The sequence below is a fragment of the Protopterus annectens genome, chromosome 6.part1 (assembly GCF_019279795.1).
Source record: "Protopterus annectens isolate FY-2018-M chromosome 6.part1, PAN1.0, whole genome shotgun sequence".
Classification (NCBI taxonomy): Eukaryota; Metazoa; Chordata; order Ceratodontiformes; family Protopteridae; genus Protopterus; species Protopterus annectens.
The window spans coordinates 151226701-151250681 of record NC_056738.1 but is presented as its reverse complement, the minus strand read 5'-3'; the positions used below and the strand labels follow the sequence as shown (position 1 = coordinate 151250681).

Below are 23981 nucleotides of genomic sequence, written 5' to 3'. Positions count from 1 at the left end.
ATGTGGTATATGTGGCCAAGTGTCAGTCATGTCCTGTTTTTTATGTAAGAAAACTGTGTAGGCAATTTAAAAATAGGATAGCTGAACACCTTCTACATATTAGGCATGGCAAGATAACCAATGCTTTAAGTAGACACATCCATTCACATAGGGATCATAAGTTTAAATTCTTGGTTATACAGCAGGAAACTAAAGCTGTTCAGGGTAGAACTATAGACCTTGTACTGGATATATGTGAACTCAAATGGCAGTTATGGCTTAATGCCACTGAGTTTCCAGGAAATAATGAAACTACTGCCATTACATGTGTTTTAAAGTTCAACAATATTGTAGGTTGAAGTATTTTAGTGTTTTTTTAAACATTTGTATTAATGAATGTATTTTTAGTGTATAGCTTTAATAGTTTTTTTGACTAGTTCATAGTTAAATTATTTAGTTATTTAATTAGTTAATGGGTGTGATGTTCACTATATAAAGGCTGGGGGGATTTGATACATTGTTCTGAGGAAGTTCCTATAGCAGGGAAGAAAGCGCTAAACCTTGTGAAATAAAGTTTTTTGGCGTCTGCAGTGGCTGTGTCGTGCTGTGCTTTGAGGTTCTACAGATTGTTTAGCAGCTGGCTGAGCATAACATGGATGCCAAATGGAGATGGCAATGGTATGAGTATATGGTGTCTCAACATCATAACATGCAAAAGCCCCTGTTTTATGTCGTCCTGGCCTGTGGATGTGTCCAGAGTGGTAGGAGGAATGCTGCTGGGCATCTTTCTGCAAATAAGGAATTTGAGTATCCTCTGAACATGTATGCTGTGCATGTAGGTTGACAAGGCATTATATAAATTTAAGCAAGTTGTGTCAGACTGTACATAAACTGTGAATACTTGCATTATACATGCTGTAGTAGTGGGTAATTCTGTGCTGCTCTGATATGCCTAATTAATAACATGACCATAATCAGTCTCACCCGTGCATCTAGAGATGCTCCATTCTCCTCCAGTGCAGAATTTCATTCTTTCCTTTCTTCTCTTGAGATGAAAAACCTGAACTACAAATACAAACAAATCAGTTAAGTATCATGCAAGGGCTCGTTTTGACTGTGTGGAAAGAATTGTGTCAGTGATCAGCTATGTGTAGTTAAAGTACATCTCAGGGACACTCACACTGTCCTCTTCTTTCCATTAGGTAAGAAGGTCAGGATAGTGTCTTCTTAGGTCTCTGTGGTGGTGTCATCTACTCAGAAGAGCAGCTGATGCCAGTAGCAGCAGTCAGTAACCAGACAAGTCTGTTCCAAGAATCCATTTTACGGGTCTGTATCATAACTATGAAAGCTAAATAGTTCGAATGCCACATGTACGAACTGTAAACGCCGAAAGCTAAGAATGTCGAACTTTGATATTCTCGAAGTGAGAGTTTCCGAATAGTTTTAGTTGGCCTCGTACTACCAGTATAACGTGAAACGTCAGCACGATGCCAATATTAATATGCATGAGCAGGTGAAACACAGAAGTGTTGTTTGGAAGTAGAAGGAAATGGATATTAATGGTGAAATGTGTTAACTATACGTAACGGATCTAATGCCAGATAAGGCAATACACCTCCCATTTTCGTGCAGTCAGTAGTTATAAAACTGCAGCATTTATGTAATATATCGTGCGTTACAACTAACACGAATTGCAAAATGGCTGACAGTTCGTATCCCAAACCTGGAATACTAGGTAGTACATACAACACTGTTATATCTCAAAAGAGGTCAGAAATGCTAAATGTAGATGGTTACCTATATAACCTGGAAAAAACTGTGAAATCTAAGCGATACTGGTGTTGTAGATTAAAAATGTTACGTAAATGTAAGGGTAGAGCTATAAATGTAAAGGTAGTGGACGGTGAGCAGCTTGTGAAATCTACCAGACACTATCACCCTCCCGATGTAACTGAAGTACATAAATATAAAGCATGTTATGAAGTGAGGGAAAGTGCTCATGTAAGCACAGCTACACCTGCATTGATATTGACGATGTTGTGGGGAACACGTCTGTGGAAAGTATGCTGAGTTTGCCATCTAGGAGATCATTGCTACAGCATGTAAACCATGTAAGACAACACACGATGCTGACTTGTGGTGTTGCACCCAAAACAATGAGCGCTGTACATACTACTAAGTGTAATCTAAAAGAGGGTATCTTTATACAGCAGAGGAAAGTAGAGTTGCACAGTAATACACACGTAATTGTCTTTACTACAAAGGAAAACCTGCAGGATTTATGTTCTATGAACATATGGTTCATGGATGGTACTTTCCTGACAACTGGACTGCTTTGCAGACAGTTGTATACTATCCATGGATTAATATCCTTTGCAGGTATTAAGAGATGTTTACCACTTGTCTACTGAATGATGACTAAAAAGTCATACAAAGCATACAACTACCTGTGGGAGTGTGTTTTTGAACTAATGTCCTCTCTTCAGTTAGAATGCTCAGTACAGTATATAGTAACTGACTTTGAAATGGCTGCAATAAAGAGTGTACAGCATAATTTCACTGACGTGCAGAGTAAGGGATGCCTCTTTCATTTCGGCCAAGTTGTATGGATGAAAGTCCAATCTCTTGGACTAGCTAGTTTGTACGGTAAAAGTTCTACCTTCCAGTTAGATGTTAAGAAACTCATAGCATTGTCATTTCTGAAGGAGGAGGGTGTGATTGCAACATTCACTACACTGTCTCAGTCTTTCTCTCCTGAGGGTAAAGATGTTGTGTCATATTTCTCTGACATGTATGTTTTTGGACATCCTAGAAAGAAACAAACACGTACTAGTGAAAGTAATAGGTTCCCACCTATGTTCCCCATTCAGTTCTGGAATGTCCATTGTTTAAATGAACTTTCTCTACCTCGGACACAGAACTACATGGAGGGGTGGCACAGGCATCTCAGATGTTTATTGGGAAGACGCATCTCAGATATCCCTTGCGTTCTCAATGTCCTCATTAGGGAGCAAAACAGAGTAAATGAAATCCGATTGTTAATGAAGTCAGGATGCCCTACATCACCTAAGAATAGGAAAACAGTTGAAAGGCAATGTAGATTGCAGACAGTCTTAGATAATAGAGCAAACTACACCGCCAATGAATTTTTGAATACTGTAGCGATGATACTAAAAGTGTGAGACATTTACGTTAGCAAGATAGAGCAGTCTTTAGTGACTATCAATATGTAGTGTAATATGTGAAATACTTTCTTTGATATTGGTAATTTCCTTTTGTTATGCTGATATAAATATCAGAGTAGTAAGCACATATCTGTTTGCTGTACACAAAGCACATATATATGTAATAGTTAGTGCTGCATTTATATATATGTGCTTTGTGCACATATATATATATGTAATAGTTAGTGCTGCATTTATATATATATGTGCTTTGTGCACATATATATATATGTAATAGTTAGTGCTGCATTTTCTACAAATATTCTTAGTTGTTTAATAAAAGTGCAGGGTGCCAGTGTCTGAACTCCGTGGAGTATTTCCTTTTATATGGTTTCAGTGCAGGGTATATTACGTCATTACTTTAAGTTAGATATTGCTGCATACTTTAATTTACTTAGTTTATCAGTCTATTGCAGCCTATTTTGTAACGTGGTAGTATGTTTACCGCTATTGTGCAGCGCTGTTATGCAGTAAGTATGAATTGCATGGTGCAATACGTTATGATTAGTATTCCGCTATTACAGGCTTACGGATGACGAACTGGCCAACCATTGCAATTCGATTTTAAAAAATTTGACATTTACAGCTTTCGACATTCTCAGCTTTCGGCATTTACAGTTCGTACATGTGGCGTTCAAACTATTTAGCTTTCATAGTTATGATATAGACCCCTTTACACTGAGGACCTTCAAAGTGACCTCAAGCAGAAGCTTCCAGTAGCCTCTGTACATGAAGTACAGAAGGAGTTTACTTTCTTTACAGCACCTACAGAGAGCCCTGCCACCATCAGTGCCCTCAGAAACCATGATAACCATTCTGTAGGTTAACATTCAGAGTAGTAACTCTCTTGCAGTCATGCACATTGCTGCTTTCAATGTAAGACATGCATATTTGGACACTTTATTAGCATGAAGAGACATGGTGCTACTGTTTCATAGCATGAAAATACATGGCAAAGCACAATAGGTTAAAGGTGTTTATAAAGATATGTAAAGAATATACAGAAATATCACAGTGACCACATATGTCACCATTTTTGCTCTTCAGTATCTTAATAAGCCATAATACTGCAATAGTTTAGTTTAATCCGCACTTGCTTCACAAGTAGTCATGAGTATGCATGAAGCTGAACAGACGTGTGACTTAAGTGAATTGCAAAATGAGATAAAAGAGTAGTTTAAGAATATTCACTCAAAATTGGCTTAGTAGCATAAAAACCACACTAAGAGCCTCAAAACTGCATGATAAAAGCACCAGCAGCCATTGTTGTCCTCATTGTACTACTGAAGATTGCATGAGAGCAAAGTCTAGAGTGCATTTCCCCAAAGGAAACCTGAAAAGTCTACAAACTATGCAAGCATAAAGACAATTAAATGAATAAGGTTCATAGGTAGGTACTAGGCTATCTGCCCGAGGGCATTTATAAGCCTAGCCAGAGTGTGTCAGCTTTTGCCGCCCCATTGATTAATTAACTGAGCCTCTGTCAAGAGGAGCCAATGAAGTGATCCCAGGGGTGTATTTTCTGTTACCCATCCACTCATCAAGGTTTCTCTTGAAGAGTGTTAGTGAGGGGCTCTGCCTAATGTAGTTAGGTATTTTGTTCCAAAGCATGGGGAGTCTCTGTGACAGGAATCTATCCCTCCAGTATGTTCTACTTGTTGTTGTGGAGAGGTTTAGCTCACTAGAGTGAGTGGCTCGCAGTGACCTGGATTTCTTTAGGTGGAGCATGCCCATCAATTCTGAGTTAGACATGGCTTTGTCAGTCAGGCAGAGATCACCTCTGAGTAAGTGATATGCGACTGAGTACAGCTGGAATTTTTCCAGTCGGGCTGCATAGGACATATGTTTGAGGCCAGTAATCCCCTTGGTGAGGTGCTTTTGTGGTCTTTCAAGCTGTTGGAAGTGTCTTGTGAGGTACATCCCAAATGGGGCATTGTACTCTATGATGGGTCTGATGAGTGATGAGTAGAGGGGCACTATAACCTCTTTATTTCTAGATGTGAACCCTTTAGTAATTAGATGAGCTACATAGAAGTATTTCCTAACTACTTTGGCAATATGATTGTCAAAGGGGAGATTACTATCTACCTGGGTCCGCAGATCTCTTATTACCTCTTCTGTATTAAGGGGGCTGCTACCTATGTGGTAATTCATAGGTGTTTTGTTTTTCCCAAACGGGATGACTATGTATTTTTTGGCATTTAGCTTGAGACCATAACTTTGACACCAGGTGTCCTTCTCAGTAAGGCCTTTTTGGAGAATGTCCGTGTCAGCCGGAGAATCAATTATGGCTCCCAGTTTGCAGTCATCGGCGAACTTGGTTAGCCATAGTCTTCCTGTGTTTGCCTGTACTTCTGAGAAGTATATGCCAAACAGTAGGGGTCCCAGGACCGAGCCTTGTGGGACACCACTTGTGACTGGTTTAGAGTCGGACCTGGAGCCTGCTATTCTTACCATGTGAGTTCTGTCTGTAAGCCAGTTGGCAACCCATCTCATGAAGTAGGGGTTTATATTCAGGCTGGTGAGTTTTTCTATAATTCCAGAGTGGGGAATGGTGTCAAAAGCCTTGGCGATGTCAAGGTATGCTGTGTGAACTACCTTCCCCTTATCTATGGCCTTGGTGACTGTCTCAAAGAAGTCAACCAGGTTTAGTAGGCATGATCTGCCCTTAACAAAGCTGAACTGGGTCGAGTCAAGTGTTTGGAAGTTCCCATCTTTGTTAATGAGTTCCATGATGATGTGCTCCATAGCCTTGCAGACCAGGCTAGTCAGTTACCAGGGTCACTTGTGGCCCCTCCTTTGTAGAGCAGAATAACCGTTGCTGTGCAGCATTCTATGGGCACATAGCCAGTGGAGAGGCTGAGGTTGAACAGTGTGTTTAGGTGGGGGGTTAGTTCATTCTGTAGTTTGTGCAAAATGCAGCCTGGGACACCATCTGGCCCCATTTATGCTGTGCTTTTGAAAGGGCTGTTTTCACCTCTGCATCTGTGATTTCTGGGACACTACAATTTTCTAGTATTGTTGTGGGCCCTTTTGGGGGTGAGAGGGGGGTGAAGTTTGCACTGAATCTATCTGCCAGGATGTTGGCAATATCAGTGGGTTCAGTATATTTTGTGTTATTTTGCACTAGCTCAGAGCATATCTGTGAGTTGCCACTTAGACTCTTGACATAGCTAAAGAAGGCTTTGTGTTATCTTTTGAATTCTTGGTTATTTTTCTTTCGAAGTTAGCCTTGGAGAATTTTATGAGGGCCTTAGTTTCTTACTGATACTGATCAGGGAAGTCTTTCCTTCTTGGGATTTGCTTTTTTTTCTGAACTAGTTTCCTCCTTCTGTTGTATAGTCTGTTTATGGCAGGGGTCCACCAGACTGGTTTCCTTTTCTTAAGGGAGTGAGTCTTGGTCTTGTTAGGGATGGTATGATCCATGCATCCTTGTAGGTGCTCATAGAGTGCATTTGTAAAGGTTCCTGCATCTTGGACACTGTTATCCTTTAGCGTGGGGGCTGTGAAACTTACCACCTCTGTCTTAAGTAAGGTGAAGTTGGCTATAGAAAAGTTTTTCACTGTGGTTTCCTTGGTTGGAGGTGGTGGTGTGGTGTAGACATCCAGAGTGATTAGTTTATGGTCTGATCTAACCAGTGACGGGTTGACCTCCGGCGTGGAACACTTGTCGTCCATGTGCCCCTCAAATGCAACCACATTGCTATAAGGAAGGGGAAAGTGGGAATGGCATACAAGAAAACCCTCCCCTGGACAGATGCAGAGGCTGCCAAGCCCCTGGAATTCCCTCAGGATCCACAAATGACTTTGGCACACACTGGAGTAAGTCCGAGAGAGGGGTATAGATATTGGCTGGTAGACCTGCCATGGACTTGGGGCACTGGGGTTTCAACCTGGTACAATGACAAGAAGGGGACCTAAGAAAATGAAAGATCACTGTTTTGGTCCCTAAGATGTGCAAACTCTGGAATAAGGCACTTGGTAAATACACTGACGTTTTTGGTAGTCAAAATGGCAGACCTGAAAATTGAAATTGGAAATAAGATGTTTGGAATCGTATACACTATCCATGAGATGATGTTATTGAAATATGGAAATGCACATTCACATTGTCCAGTGCTGTGATGCAGTAACCTTTTCCTTCTCTAGAAAATGTGTTCCGGTCTGACAAGTCTAGGACAAAGCTTACAGTGTTGTGTACTTTGAGAATCAGGAACAGCCTGCAATAGAAAACGTGTCCTCATTAAATGTGTGAATGAAGGAGGATGGGGTGAATAGAGACTACACTGCATTCTTTAAATGCACATGATTTATCAGAATAAGAGTCTATGATGTGATGGGGTGTGATGAAAGAAATATGACCACGCCATGTATAAAAATGCTAACATACAACATTGTGTTCCCATTTGTAAAACCCATTTACTTGTATCTGTTGTTTTCCACATAGATAAAAAAAACTAGAAAATGCCTTTGAGGGTTATTAGGGGAATGGGTTGTAGGGGAATACTGAACAATATCATTCTGAGGAGGGTTGATACTTTTCCATTCCTTCTGACCCTAAGACAAACAGAGATGGTTTGGCTTTGTGCTGTGTCTTTGGTCACAAATTGCTGGACAGGCATATTATTTGTAAAAATAGTCTCTTACTTAAACAATAATTTTGATAAAACTGGGGAGTAGGGTCATGAAAGATTTCTTTGAAGTATGTAATTATGTCATTAGCTGGCTACTCAAAGTGCAAGTCCTGACTAACTTGGTATTGCATAACTGAGATTTTATATGCACAAAGTTACAAAGTTTTTTTTTTCCTGAGCAAGAACAACCTGTTCACAGAATACATAAACAGATTTTAGAGCATGTACACCTATTTCCCTATCTTGTCAGCTGTTGCATTTTCTCCAGCATAACTTTCCCATGTAACCTCACCTCCTCCATAGTAATACTGTGTCATTCAGTGATATGAGAAATGCTGTCAGAATCCACCATATAAACCTCAAATTCATGGGAGAAACTTCTCCTTGCAAATGGAATGGTATCCATGTTCCTCTAATAGGAAATCAGTTAATGAATAGTCATAACAGCATGGAAAGTAAAGGTACTCAGCAAAATGAACTCTGTGACCATGAAGGGCCAGAGACCACCTCTAAAGGTTTAAAGAACCTACCAAAACTCATGCAAGCTCCAAAGTACATCAGCTGCCAATGGCTTTACATCAATTCATTGAAGGCGGTTTTGAACGTAAATACACCAAAACCAGTTCAACAACACTGCCTTCAGCGAACATTTAAACATTTTTTTGCAGGGGCATGACTCTTAGCACACACACACCTTGGAATTATATATGCCAACTCCGAGGTTGCACAACAATGTAGAAAAAGGCAATCTCCACTTTTGTCAAAAGCAGTTTCAGAAAACAGGCTTCAATTTTTTGTGTGTTCACTGAAATCACCTTTGATGGAGTGATATGCTTCCTTTATCAATACCCAAAGGGAATGGGCTGACTACATAAAGATAAAGCTACCCTGGAATCAGTGGAGCCTTCTGTCATGATGTGAGGTATTGCCAGGTATGCTAGGAGAAGTAGGGCAGTAGATGTGTAACATATGCCAGCATAGCTAGCTGGAGGTTTGTAAAGAATTATATGTCATTTGTATATCAAACTGATTTGTACAGGTGATTGTGTTGAAAATGTATTTGAAAAGCTGCTTGTGTTAAAAAAAATACCAACAGTGGGTCCTGCGGGAAAGAAAAAAGAAATACATCTGTATGTCAGACTGTATTATAACTGTTGAAATTAATATTATAACAGAGGATACTGGAAGAGAAGAGGTTAATCTCCATCCAGAGAACTTTGAAAAATAATCTAAAATTAAATTACCTGGTAGGACATAAAGATTGTATCTTACAGTTCTGATTGCAACCAGAGAAGCAGGCAAGCAAGTCCTCTACAAGGCCTGTAGGACTTCCACTGTTCTAGGTTGTAACAATTTACATTTTACCACACTTGCATTCTTCCATATTTTACATAAATGTAGTGTATTTTCTACTGTGGCCAATGGACATACAGAAGACATGAGTTGTCACAGATATAACAATGTGTCTGCAAAGTTTCCTGCTCACTGTAATGTGGCATAACCAACCCATGCCACTACAACATCCAGAAACACACCCTACATTCCACTGCCACATGCATGGCAGCCATGCACTTGGATAGTCCCCCTCATTTTTGCCATGTGACAGGAGTTTTGCCAGCATACCTCTCAACCTCTTAATGCAAGAAATCTGGACAAAGCCTAAAGTAATGGGGGAACAAAGGTCCAAAAATAAGGACAGATTGTAAACATTGCTCTTGTACACTTGGAAAGCTGTTAAAATAACAGGATTTGTGTTAGCGTGCATTTTCTGAAGGATATGAAGTCTGAAACTCAAATATATGTCATTATTTGGTCATTATTTAGTGACTTTATTCCTCCGTAATCTTCCAGAATACCACAGATTTTATGAGGGATAGACCAAATATTTGAGGCAAAAATGTGGACATTCTGCAAAAATCTGTACAGTTGAGAGGTATGACAGCATTAGACTGTCTTTTTTGGGGAGTTCCTCTCTGACATCATTTAATTAGCCTGGCTCCCTAGAGCCCCATATCTTCCATCCTCACAGGATCTACCAGCTGACATCCTACCCCATTCCCCTGACTGACTCTGGTATGAATGGGGCTGGTCATGGATCCTAAGGGCATCCTTTGGGCTTGTCTGTCTCTGAATCTGTCCAGAGGTGTTCTTTTATGCCCTAGCCAGTCTTCCCACATCCTTCCCTGCACTGGATTTGATGTCTGAGGGACAATCCTCTCTTTGGACCATTACTCTTCTTAAGGAGCATCATCAATGAATGCCCTCCCTCCAGAATGGACACACCCATCCCTCCCTGCCTGTCCATCAGTAGCCTGAGCCACAAATCAAACCTGGTTTACCTAGACCATAAAAGTAGGACTTGATCCCTCTATTAACCAGAGTGACTAGGTTCTGGGCAGCTTTGAGTGTTACTGAATGAAGATATAGTGTGTGTGTGTGTGTGTGTGTGTGTGTGTGTGTGTGTGTGTGTGTGTGTGTGTGTGTGTGTGTGTGTGTGTGTGTGTGTGTGTGAGTGTGTGTGTGTGTGTGTAAGACCTGTTGCCAGGTTAAATACATAGCTCTTTGAAATCCTAGGTTGTCATGCCAGAAAGTGACCATTGCCAAAAGAGTAAATTCTCTCAGACAGAGAATGAGATCCTGCTGCATTCCCTCGAAGAGCGTGGTCAATGGATGTTCTGTCATCACTAATGTGATCTCCCCTTCCTTGTAAGTGTCTGGCAAGACCTTATAGAAGAGATTAACAGTGTTGGCGGCCAAAGGCAGACTTATGAAGCAGTCCTTAGAAAGGTCACTGACATGATTTCACAAGCATGTAGTAAGACAACACATCTAGCACTGGAGTGTAGGGTGACAGGTGAGGGCCAACTGACATAGTCATCACTGACAGACAGAAAGGAGTTCCTGGCATCTCTGTCTGGAGATCAATACAGTTCAAGAATCCATGATGGAGCACTGGACTTGGGTACAGAATTGCATGTGGCACCACAAATATCCATAAATGATGTCCCAGGTGGATATATCTGAACATGTGGTACTATCCACAGTACTCGTCCAGCTGAGGGCCATACAAGTAATGAGCATGATCTCTTTGTTGTTACAAGAACATCAGGCTCACAAGTATAAAAGCTATCTGCTCAAGGAATGCTGGTCATTTTTTTCTCCATAGCACTGTGTTGTGTAAGAGTAGCATCAATGGCTTGTGGGAGTTAGTTATTGAAGGGTTCATTCTTAGACATAGTAATGCTTTTGTTGTTTCACAAATGCTGTGCATACCTCCAAACTATTTCAAATTTTGCAGAATGTCAAGCTTTTTGCCTCATATTTTGGTCTGTTCCTCATAACATTTGTGGTTTTATGGCAAATCATTGAGAATCATTGAGCAATATCTGAAATCTGTGCATGATTTTGGGTTTTGCCCCCCTCCATTATTTTTGGCTTTGTTTCTGATTCTTGTCCATTAGACCCTAGCACAGTACTATTCTAAGAGGTATGGAGTTGTGTTATCAGGTTGCTCTACTGTGAATATAGGCAGACCAATTTCAAGGAAGTGTCTGGACCGGATGATGATAGCCGCCAAACCCTGGCACAGCTAGGCGTCACATTGTCAGTGGTAGACCCAGGTAATGAGAAAGCCACATTCCCATCCCCTTCCATAGACACCTCCTTTGCCTGTAAAAAACATCCTTCAGATCAAGGATGTTGTCCAAGGACAGGATGAGGCCAACACACTAGCCCAGAGAGTGGCCTCATCTTTAACAGCAGTCAGCATTGGTTGACACTAGCTCCATTGAGTATGGGGGGAGCATTAAGAGTTGGAAGACTGGTGGTTGAGCACCACATGGGTACTCTTCTCCTGAGCTGAGTGTCTCTATATCCAATACATAATTAATGTGGGGGGGTCATTATACAGGTAGCCATAGCTAAGCTGGTTGGAGCAGTAAGTGGTCTTTGTAATAAACTGTGGCAGTGCCTGAGGCAGATGCACAGTATCATGGGCAAGTGGTACAGGAGTCTGTATGCTGCAGTTGCCCTAATTTAGCTGCCCTTCACAACTCCCACTCTTTCCATGACCAGTCCAGCTCCACCTCCACTGAGGAGGCCTGCCATGCAAGAAGGAAGGCATGGTCTAGGACCCATAGAACCACAACACCCACACCACTATTCAATGTTGAGGGCCCTGCAGGGAACAAGACAGGGTTTTCATGCTGAGATCACCAGCAGCACATCCCACCATTCATGCTAACAGAGCACTCCATCCTCTGGTTCATGTCCATGACTTTTCCAGGAGAGGGCAACCCTATTTCTGGGAACATGCAGAATAGACAAATATATCTCCTATGGGTGCTCTAGAACTGTCCACAAGACTCCAATAAAACACTGTAGTGTCTGGTGGAAATGCACCCACACACACCCACATACACTCACACGCTCATTGGATGGGACACCATAAATGCAACCCCCCCAAGAGTCTGGCTCACATGTCTCAGATGGACAGCAGTCAGTAGTAACTACCACATCACCCACACACACACACACACACACACACACACACACACACACACACACACACACACACACTCACACACTTACATACACACACACAAACACACACAACACACACACACACAAACATACACTCACACACTTACATACACACATACAAACACACACAACACACACACAAACATACAGCTGAACTTTCGACCACTACCACAACATGCTGGAGATAGCATCCCTATGGCTCACTAGTCCCACACAGTATTAACTCACACCCTCACCTGTGCACACACAATGCCAATTTTTGGCACTTTTCACTGCAGTCATCTTCATCTGTGCATATGATGACAGCTGCACCCTGTTTTCAATATTCCAACTCTTTTTTAGCCAGTATCTCCTGGCCTGATGGTCTGGGTGTCATATTGCATGCATCATTTACTGTTATATGTTGTGCTTAGCTGATCCATAGTTATGGACCAGACGTTACATCTTAGCCAGTGCTACAGTGTACCATACTTGTATCTACTTTGCATAGTCATCCCAAGCAGCAGACCCCATGATAAGTTCCTTGTCATGCCCCTCCTCTGCTGCTAACTCCAAGATGTCCTCCTCTAGAATGTCCTCCTCTGCTGTATCTGTTTGCAAAAGATTTTATTGCATGTCCAAGGACCATACTGAAATGCACCACCAGAGATAGCTAGACTGCAGAAGTGAGCCTTTAGCAGTCTAAATATGTGTTTTACAGTAATTGGAGTATGTTACATGGTGGTGTTTTATAGATTCCCTGCTGTAGTATGTGGATTCCTAATTGTTGCCATTGGCCATGGGTCCAGGGCATTTCCAGCATAGCCAGTAAGATAGCCTTGTGGGATATCTGTCCACAAAAACTGTTGGTATAATTCACGTGTGCCACAAGTGGGAGTCATAGGCATTGTCAGAGTGGCATGCTGACACTTGTATATTATACCCTATGCATTACAACTCACCTGACAGTTGATGGAGTAGAAACCATTATGGCTGATATATCATTGTCCTGCTCTCCATGTGGGGCTTTTAGTACAATATGGATGTTCTCAATGGCTCACTGTACCTCAAGGAAATGGGCTGTGTCATAAAATGCCTGCGCAGTGTTGCTTCTCTCCTCTGTTGGCCATGAGAACCACATATGCTCCTCCACATGCTGTAGTATGGCATCAAGTAACTGGTAGAGTAATCTTGAAGTGGATTTCTGGAATGCACCCACTGTGTCCCCTGCTGGTCATGAAAATGGCCATATAACCGATATTCTGAAAGACAGACATACCTTAGTGTCCAAACGAATGTGTTCTCCATGTGACTCCTGGGCCTGCATATAACAGAAGCTCATCTTGACCATCTCCTGCATGGTACCTCTATCCACATAGCAGTAGTCCACTATTTCTGTGTCACAGATGACGTGGTATGTTAAGCATAGATGGATGACTCAGTGGTAATGAGGGTAATGATGTCCATTTGAATGACTCCTACAGCAAGAACAGCCTCTTGAATATACATATTAACTACTGTGGGGGCTGCCTCATACATATTTTTGTGGTCTTTCTTGTGTAACTCCAGGATTTTACTGTGGTCACTGTCTCTTTCAATAGTGTCTCACTGTGCAAAATGTATACATTTCTAAATCACTGTGCCATAGTGTTTTTCCTCACTTGGATTTACCATTAACCTCCTTTTAATAATGTTACTCATTTCATTGTCATTATACTGTGATTTGCATATTATGGAGGCCATCCCATTTTGAGGCTTTCTGCAGTCATGCTCTGTATGACTTCCACCTTGCACATGTCCTCAGTTCATGTAAATTTAGCCAATGTAACACAAAAAGTGTTTTTGAACAGCAGGATTACTTCATTACAAATTTTATGCTTGCTAGTATCTTATCAAATCACCAGTATTCCCAGTTATTCTTGAAGCAAAGTCATTTTTTTATCTATAGTTCCTTTGTGTAAGTTCTAATAATTAATAATCACCCTGCAAGTATATTGCCACAACTGTATAGTTTAATATATAATGCCAGTATGAAAATGTATTTCCACAGAGTATTCAAGATCTGGAAAAGGAAAGAATACAACTTTTGTGTAACATCCTGAATAAATACAGTCAACATGTTTCCAGCTTTGGAGAAACACTTATTTCAGTAAGTACTTCTAAATAATATTACAATTTTTAACCTGTAATCTTTCTTGCCAGGTGCGTCTTCTTCCCTTCTGCTCTTTTTAGTATATTATATAAAAATGTAACACTGACAAATGAAAATATGGTTATACCAAGTCTGACTGTTCAATGGTGATTTTCTAAACAGAAAATTCATGTACATTTCAAAATAACAAGGAAGACTGCTCAATGACAGATAATCTTATTAACTTATAAAGATTTTTGACTGTTATATGTGGTGTGCCAAGAGATTATACATACATTAAGGCGCATTTATAAAGTATGTCCCCTGCAGTTACTCTGTTTAAGACTGTCAATCTCACTTGCTTACATTGAAACTCTTGCCTATTTGAAATTTCTTAGTAATGTACCAGCAGATGAATTCCTGCACAACTTAAAAAGTTAAATTATTTGCTTACAGCGTAATAATAAGTTAAAGATGTATCTGCAAAATGGAAAGTAAGACAGGGTAACTGACTATATTGTTCAGATAAATTTGAGATGTTTTCTCCTGTTAGATGGAGGCTGTTTTCCATCTCATTGCTTTTTTTTATCCATGTCTTCCCGCCATCAAGCCTCATCTCAATCAGATGTTATGTTGTGCAGGGACTGACATCCAGGCAACTATGCCATCTGTCCATGTAAACATGCTCCCTCACGCACAGTGATAATGGTCATCGTCACTTGCTTTGGCAGACACAACAGTCCCCTGGATTTACTATTCCTCCATGCAGGTCTAGCTTAGTCCTGCACAGGGGTGGCCATTTAGGAGCAGGACAGCAGTGTGCCATGCATATTAATGAGGCGCACTACCTGAGTTCCTAACCCTACACGGAGCATGTAAGAGTGCAGGGGGCGTGTCTGAGAGCAGAGCTCTCAAAATATACAGAGCCTCGCAATGAAGAACAGCAGAAAGGCCCAAGAAATGAGCGCAACTGCTCATCGGTGACTGTATATCCCCAACAACATACCCCCTGGTGTACAACAGCAAGCAAACACAAATAAAATTAACAAGCCTGTATTTTTTTTTTTTAATCCGATTAAAGCTAACTGTAGGTGCGCGGGTGTGCCCATTGCTTAGCCACAGTTAATGCATCTTAAATGGCTGAAGAGGATAACAAGGAAGATATATGTAAATGAAGCAGCATAGCAGTAGTGTAGTGGGCAGAGCATTTGCCTATCGAGCAGGCATTCCCGGTTCAAGTCCCACTACAGCACATTCCATTTTCCATGGCAAAGCACATTATGACCAATATTTTTGTTGCATAACCCACTAAATAACATATATTTATGAACTGGAGTACTGCAGTAAATGCACATGTGCGGTGTCAGTGTCATAATGAATAAAGCATCAGTAAGTTTAAGCACCAATAAGCAGTAGTAAGCATATTTAAGCACTAGTAAGTGGGTTTAAGCCCTTTTGTGTGGGGGTAAGCAATGCGCACACAGGTTAAGCAATTCTAAAGCTAACTCTGTGTAAGCATATGTAACCAGAGGTTAGCATTGCTTACCCTCACGAAAACCCATGCAAACCTGCTTAAAAAGTTTCAAAAGTGCCTTAATCACTCTGTATCCAACAGCCTTTGTTCTGCCCATCAACAAAATAAACAGCCATGCAGGTCTCAAACCCAGGACCCTATACACCACAGTCAGAGTAGTTAACCACCAAGCCATCACAAAAGTACAGAACAGTGAGGTATCAGCAAACAAGTCTTCACTATAGTAAAACCAAACTGAACCTGTGAAAGAAATCAGTACACAGACATATGTGCCTTAACCCACTACATAATATAAAAATTTGAACTGGAGTAAAGCAGTAAGCCCAAAAGTCAGGTGTAATTGTAATAGAGTGTTGAAGTCCCCAATAAAACACAAGGACCCTATACAGTGTACATGCACATGAATCATGGATACCAGGCATACATATAAGGTGTAATAAATAATAAGTCAATGCGAAAAAGGAATTATAATGCCAAGTCTAATGTAAGCAATGCTAAGCATTTACACAGGCCAGCTTAGGAGGTGTAAGCAATGTGTATGCCAGATAACTCAATGTGCCCAGTGTTATACCCCTTTAAACAATGCCTACCCTAGGTAAGCAGGTTTGCCCATAGCCTAGCCTTTTCAAAACTGGCCAATCACGGAAAAGTGCAGGAAATTGGCCCTACTTAAACCCAAGAGGGGGGAATACATCTCATAACTGGTTGAAGATTCCCCTTGCAGACACAATGGCAGTAAGGGGAGAAGGTGTGTGCTTTTGGGTGCAGCACTGGTGCATCCAGGAGTCCAGAGTCATCGCAGGGCTCCTTGTCAAAGACCATGATCAGAGACTGCTACAGAGCCAGTACCAGGGCTTCCAATATAAGGCAGAGGCCTGGGACCATCTCGCCTGTGACCTCACCAGTGCCACTGGCATACCCCGAACTGGTGAGCAGGTCAGGCATCACTATGCCGACCTGAAGTGGTGTAAGGGGGACCTCTTGGACCAGTGGATACAAGAGGCTAGAGCGGCAGGGGATGTTCCAGTTGTGTGTAAGTATCACCCCACTATGGGTGTAATAATTGCCAGCTCAGGTATATCATGGATAGGTATGGTTAAATATTCCTCTTATGTCCCCCAGAGCTGCAATGGAGTGGGCCACAAATCAGGAGGCACACATCAGTCGCCTGGCGAGGTTACGACATGAGGCAGGTCAGTAATACTCATGCATTTACTGTCATAGGAAATAAAACTAAAAGTAGTAGTAAATCAATTGCCTGTATAAAACCTGTATTGTTCAAGGCATGTACTGCATACACTGGAGAATATGGCAGGAAGAGTCTCATATAGTATCTTTATAAATAAAAGCGTACCAGCCTGACAATAAAGGTCTAACTGTTGGACTCCATGTGTATACTCTCGTATCATATGGTAATGTAGATTTGCAATCATGTAATAGTACTGTTGTATTAAGCACTGTTACCCACACCGTGCACCATAAATTGAATGTGTAGGAATGTCTGTATATGACTGGTGTAATCCCCAGAGGCCATTTAGCACAACTGAGAGACACATAGACAGAAAACAGGGACAATGCAGACAACAAAGCCCAAATAGCACATGCAACTCAGATGTGAACTGCTGTTTTGTTTAGCACACACAGCCATGGTTCGAATCCTGCCAGTGGTAGTAGTCTGCATACAGAATCATACCCCACAACTGTACAGATATGTCCAGAATGTCCAGTAAAGTGGCCCATATCTGTTGCCTATCAACCTGTCCCCCTGGAAAATCAGTGGGATGACCCCAGACATATAGGCAGCAAACAGGAAATATAACTGATTGACACACATCTGTGAGAACAAAGCTGGCACACTAGCAACTCCCCAAAACCTTTTGAGACTAATAAGCCACGTATGTCCCATATACACCCCAACTTTTCAAGCTGTGGCCAGAGTGTGTACAGTAACAGAGTGAGATGTATGTGCATAATAGTAATGAGGAATCTGGTACTGTGTGTGGGAACATTCAGGTAGTGCTAACAAACATTTCTCCCACAGGTCTGCCAGATACCAACACTGTGCCCAGAAGTACAATAATGATACCCTGTACAGGTACTGTTTACATTGATATTGTATGGCATTGCGACTGATGCAGCTGCCCTGAATAATGAGGTATTACACATCACCATCACTCACGCTGTCCTACAAAATATTACTGTCTAGGAGATCTGTGTAAGAGTGTTGTAATACAAGGTCAGAATGCAAAAGCACAAGGGATTAATATGACAGAAGGCAGATAGGAGATATACAGCAATATCTATATAGCAGACACAACTGTGATGGACAGTGTTTAAGGTGTAGCAGACAGAGGTGTGGTCTGAATCCTGGGAGTGGATGTAGGCTGCATACAGAATCATACCCCACAACTGTACAGATGAGGCCAGAATGTCCAGTATATGGGCCCATATCTGCTGCCTGTCCCCCTGGTAAGTCTGTGGGATGATCCCAGATGTTTAGCCAGCAAACAGGGAATACAAGCGATTGTCAATCATCTATGAGAACAAACCTGTCACTATAGCAACCCCCGAAACTGTTAGGAGAGTAATAATTCAAGTATGTCCTATCTACACTCCCATATTGTCAAGCTGTGACCAGAGTGTGTACATTAACAGAGTGAGATGTATGTGCATAATACTAATGTGTAATTTGGAAGTTTGTGTGGCAACAGTCAGGTAGTGCTAACAAACATTGCTCCCACAGGTACATCGGATACGAGCACTGTGCTGAGAAATAAAGACCATTATAACCTGTACCGGTACTGTTCACTCTGGTATTGTAGGGAATGGTGAGTGTTGCAGTTTCTCTGAATAATAAAGTATCACTGATCACTGTCACCCACACTGTGCTACATAATATAACTGTGTAGGAAAGCATGTATATGTGTGTGTCAGGTCACTAAAAGTGGAAGAGGGCAATATTCTAGTTATGTCCCGGCACACCAGCATGTGGTCAACACATGGCCAGAGTCTGTGCAGAAAGAATTGGATAGCTATGTGCACAACATCAACCCTGAATCTGGGAGTATGTGTAGAAGCAGTTAGTTGGTGTTAACAAACATTCCCTCCACAGGTATACCAGGTAAGAGGTGTATACTGCAGGTAAAACCAGTGCACGTGTAATGATGATGACAGCAATATCACTGTCCAAAGTAAGGCTATAGGGTATTGTCATAAGACTTGTAAGGTACAGATAACAGCACTGACTAGGAAAGTAATGTGGAGTACAGAAATATACTAGTTGGTAATTGACATCTTTCTCTCCCCCCACCATATCTCCAACAATAATCAATATACATACCCCAAATGGTATGTAATGACATCTATGTTCTGATGATGTTCATTTCTTTGATAAATATTTTAAATGGTTCCCTTGCATGTGCTATATTGAATTATTCCAACATTGGTGGCATGGTGCCATCAATGTACCTGCATGCTGTTCTTATTACCATTGTGGTCCCATATATGCATGTGTTCTGTTTGCTATGCAACTGTTCCATATCTGGTGTCTGGGTTAATGGGAATATCTATGCATGCTGTTATACGTAACCCTGGAATGTGTTGACTATTACTAACCCACATATGATGATGAAATCTAAACATTATAGCATGCTTGGGAAGGCCGGTCTCAGCGGACCCACCTGTCCCACCTCAGCTGGCCGTGGCACCGGGCACCAGCATGTCTGGGGCCCAACCCGGAACCTCATTGTCCATTTGTCATGTACCACCTTTGGGGTAGAACTGCCTCGGGGATGGGGCTTGCCCCCCGGGAGCAGGTGCAGACAGGCACCTGTCACGCATCCGCAGGTTGGGGTCGTGGTGCGTAGAGAGATCAACCAGCAGCTTGGTGATCTTCTATGCCAGCTCGTGGGCCACATGTTGCAACTAGAGCGTCAGTCTGGCTCTGTGAATCAGCCCCCAGCACAGCCACCATCAGGGCTGTGAAGGTGCAGTGGTGACTGCCCATGGGTGAGGACCTTAGTCTCACTGTTTCCACTAGGCGGTTTGTGGGCTTCTAATTTCCCAACACCCCTCCCCATCAAGGTGTTTACCCCCCACATGTGTCATATACCACCCCTGTATGCATCTTTGTCTTGTCTGTTATCCTACCCAACCTACCTCCCCAAATATACCTACTACCCCTCCCCAACATCCCACTCTCACCTGAAAAAAAAGGGCAATCTGTTCCCACAAAAAAATCTCACCCCATACATAGCTGTCCATTTCACACACATGTCCACTGGACACATGTAATCTGGTCTAATTGGCATCACAACTTATTATTGTTGTCCTCACCCCCTCCATGGGGTTTGCGTGTCCAAATCTACCTCCAAATTCAGTGTATAGGCATAGCTGTTGCTGTAGATGAAATGGGCAGTTATGGAGCTTCCCTACACCCTTCCTGCACATCCCTGGCTAGTTATCCTACTGTTTTTCCCTCTTTGTGTCCCTTTTTTCACCACTTTCCTATCAACCCCTTTTTCTTTTCTTTTAAAGAAATTAGCATGGGAGTAAGCGGGAGTAAGCACTTTTAAGCAGCAGTAAGCGGGTTTAAGCCTGTTTGCATGGAGGTAAGCAATGCCTACACTGGTTAAGCAATTTAGAAGCTGAGTATAAGAAACTGTAATCGGATGTTAGCAGTGCTTAACTGCGCGCAAACCCATGCAAACCCACTTACAACTGCTCAAAAGTGCCTTAATCACTGTGTATCCAACAGCCCTTGTTCTGCTCAGCAACAAAATAAACAGCCTCTGCAAGGCTCAAACCCAGGACCCTGCACACCATAGACAAAGTGATTTACCACTAAGCCATGTCAGATATACCTAACCCTCATGCATTCACAAACATAACATCCAGCAAAGTCATTCAACAGTACAGAGAATATATTCCAATATGTAGCTGTATGTGTGTGTCAATATATTAATATCTAAACAGATACAACATATCTGTATAATATATATATATATATATATATATATATATATATATATATATATATATATATATATAAATATATATGAACATATATACGTGCAAATGCCTAGATATATATGTCTACATCTATCTGTCGAAATATATACAGCAAGTTATATATATGTAAGCAGATATATATATATATAGCTATGTAGGTATATACGGACATAGTTATATTTATGTAAGCAGATATGTATTTATATAGGTATATACAGGCATACATCTGTAGATAACAATGGGAAAATAACTAAAACATGTATGTCCACATGCACTGTTAATGGGGGTTAAGAGGCCTCAAACAATATCCATCTTATATGAATAAGTATACCCCCCACAGCCAAACACATCCACCCTGCAATACACTACCAAGTGTTGCAGATCCCATAACCAGGACCTGACACGACATGGGCACAAGATGTTAATAGTGCTACATCCCACCTGTATGAAGTCAGGCTGGTATCGGTAACATATCATGCATAACAGTCTGGCTCCCATAGGAAATGAACAATGTGAAAGCTATCAACATCTATGCAGATACAGATATACATATTTATATATATATATATATATATATATATATATATATATATATATATATATATATGTATATATAGATATATGTATATATAGATATACATATATGTATATATAGATATATGTCTATATATTTATATATGTATGCACATCCTATGTGTACAGATATGCCTAGTTATGTTGATATATATGTAGATATCTATAACTATATGTGCATACATATCTATTCTGATATACCTACTTCTGTCAATATATATGTAGATATCCATACGTATATGTGCATATGTATCTCTATCTGTATATGTGTAGACATATATTGCTCTGTATAGGTATATATCTGGGTGTTTATATGTGTGTGTGTGTATATATATATATATATATATATATATATATATATATATGTACATATACATATCCATCTATATATGTCAATATGTATATGTGTATATATCTGTATAGATATCTGAATAATTATATATACATATATTTACACCATATGTCCTGAACATGAAGTGTAGCCCTTCCTCAGCCCCTATAGTCCCGACTCCATAGTGCAATGGGATGTCAGGTGTGTATAGCAGGTATATTGTAGACTATTGCTACTGTAATAGGGATTGTCTTCACAGACATGGTGTGTATGGGAGATCACATCTGCTTTTCACATGTGCGCCATTGGCTACTGACAGAAATCCTAAGAACATCATAGTACAGTACCCTTGCTAGCACGTAATGCTCCTGTGGACAACAGCAGAGATATTGGCCAATATATGTGGACAGTCTGACACACTCTGGACAGTCCAGAGGTATACACATAACCCCTTAGTACAAGACATGTGGACCAATCCTGACAATGTGGATGTTAACAGCCATGTAGATGGGTATAACACATGACTACTGGTATACATTTGCCCCCATAGGTTATGCATTCACACACCCCTGTCTGTCCTGCCACATAATAGCTGCTGGTACAGAGGTGCCATGGCCACATACTATCCATTAGATATTGACAAACATCTGTACAGCATCCCACTGCTCTGTCTAACATATATGACTGTTATGGTGGCCTGGCAGCAGTACAAATGGCAAGTATCTGGACATCACATCTCACTGGGTAAGTACACTAAGCTGCTAGGCATGTAACAAAGCACTGTGCTGGGTACAGGCAGACTGGCTCAACACTGACCTACATTTCCTATGGGGGAGTGCACATGTACCTGCATATATAGCAGGCTCTACAAGCAGGCCACAGCACAGGGTTAAATGCACCTGTGTGACAGTGCTTAACCACAAACAGTGTGAGCACAGCCACAGCCACATATGGTAAGGGGTCTATATTAGAACATTGAAGTTTCAGAACTTCGAATGTTCTAATATCGACCCCTATTCAGCGAACGCTGAAAATAGCGAAGCTGCAGAAAACCGATTTTTTTCCTAGGGAAATAATTTGGTTGTCCGTTTCTGTTGCTTTGTTATTTTCAGCACTGTAGTGGAATGTTATGGGTCGGGTTCAGGTAAGTGTGCAATTGTGTGGACGTGAGGGTTAGGGCAGGTTAGGTGAGTTAGGGTTAGGGTGCAGGTCAGGTAAGTGTGCAATTGTGTGGATGTGTGGGTTAGGGTGGGGTAGGTGAGTTAGGGTTAGGGCGCTGGTGAGGTGAGTGTGCGATAGTGAAGGACCTTAGGGTTAGGGTTTGGGTTAAAGTAAGTGGATAGTTAGTAGTGTATGTACAGTTTAGTGTAGGGTTAGATGTAAGATTTTAGGTGTATGTGTGTGGATTGCTGTTTGTTTGATGTGCTTGTGTTGTGTCTATGTGTTTCGGAACAGCAAATTTTTTCCCTAGGAAAAAAAATTGCTGTTCTGAATGTTTGATGTTGTCAGCATTCACTGAATTGGGGTCGATATTAGAACATTCAAAGTTGTGAAACTTCGATGTTCTAATATAGACCCTATGGCAAGCTAGCGTAATATTACAGTATATGGACTATCTGTTTGACACCAACCTCATATGTACCACTCACACAATAACCCTATATATACTGTGCCACTACACAGTGTGGTCCGATGCCTATCTATGGTATGGGACATGTGCGTGTATGGCCCTACAAACATGTAAGCCGATAGGGTAACATACAGTGAAGCAGCATGTAACATCAAATAGAACAGGACCAAGAACAATTACATCTACCACAGTCTGTACACAGGCCAAGGTACACATTAGCAATGCACACATGGCAACAATCACCATAAGTACACAGACCTCAGTACTGTACACACAACCACAGAATGTTCAGGTTATGTCATCAAATATAACCCCTACTATACATAGCATGTGTAGCAGTCTGATATCTCACTGGCTTGTTATCAGCTATGATGTCACTAATTATAGTGTACTGCATATATGCACCTCTTACTG

The 23981-nt window shown here is 41.3% G+C and overlaps 1 protein-coding gene across 1 annotated transcript in view; it reads left to right on the top strand.

Annotated features, from left to right (window-relative positions):
* NOSTRIN (nitric oxide synthase trafficking) overlaps nucleotides 1-23981 on the top strand; it is a 702548-nt gene that overhangs the window by 472869 nt on the left and 205698 nt on the right. Inside the window, exon 9 of the mRNA XM_044075591.1 lies at nucleotides 14409-14507. Within this exon, the coding sequence (XP_043931526.1) occupies nucleotides 14409-14507 (99 nt within the window). The remainder of the gene's footprint in view (nucleotides 1-14408; nucleotides 14508-23981) is intronic.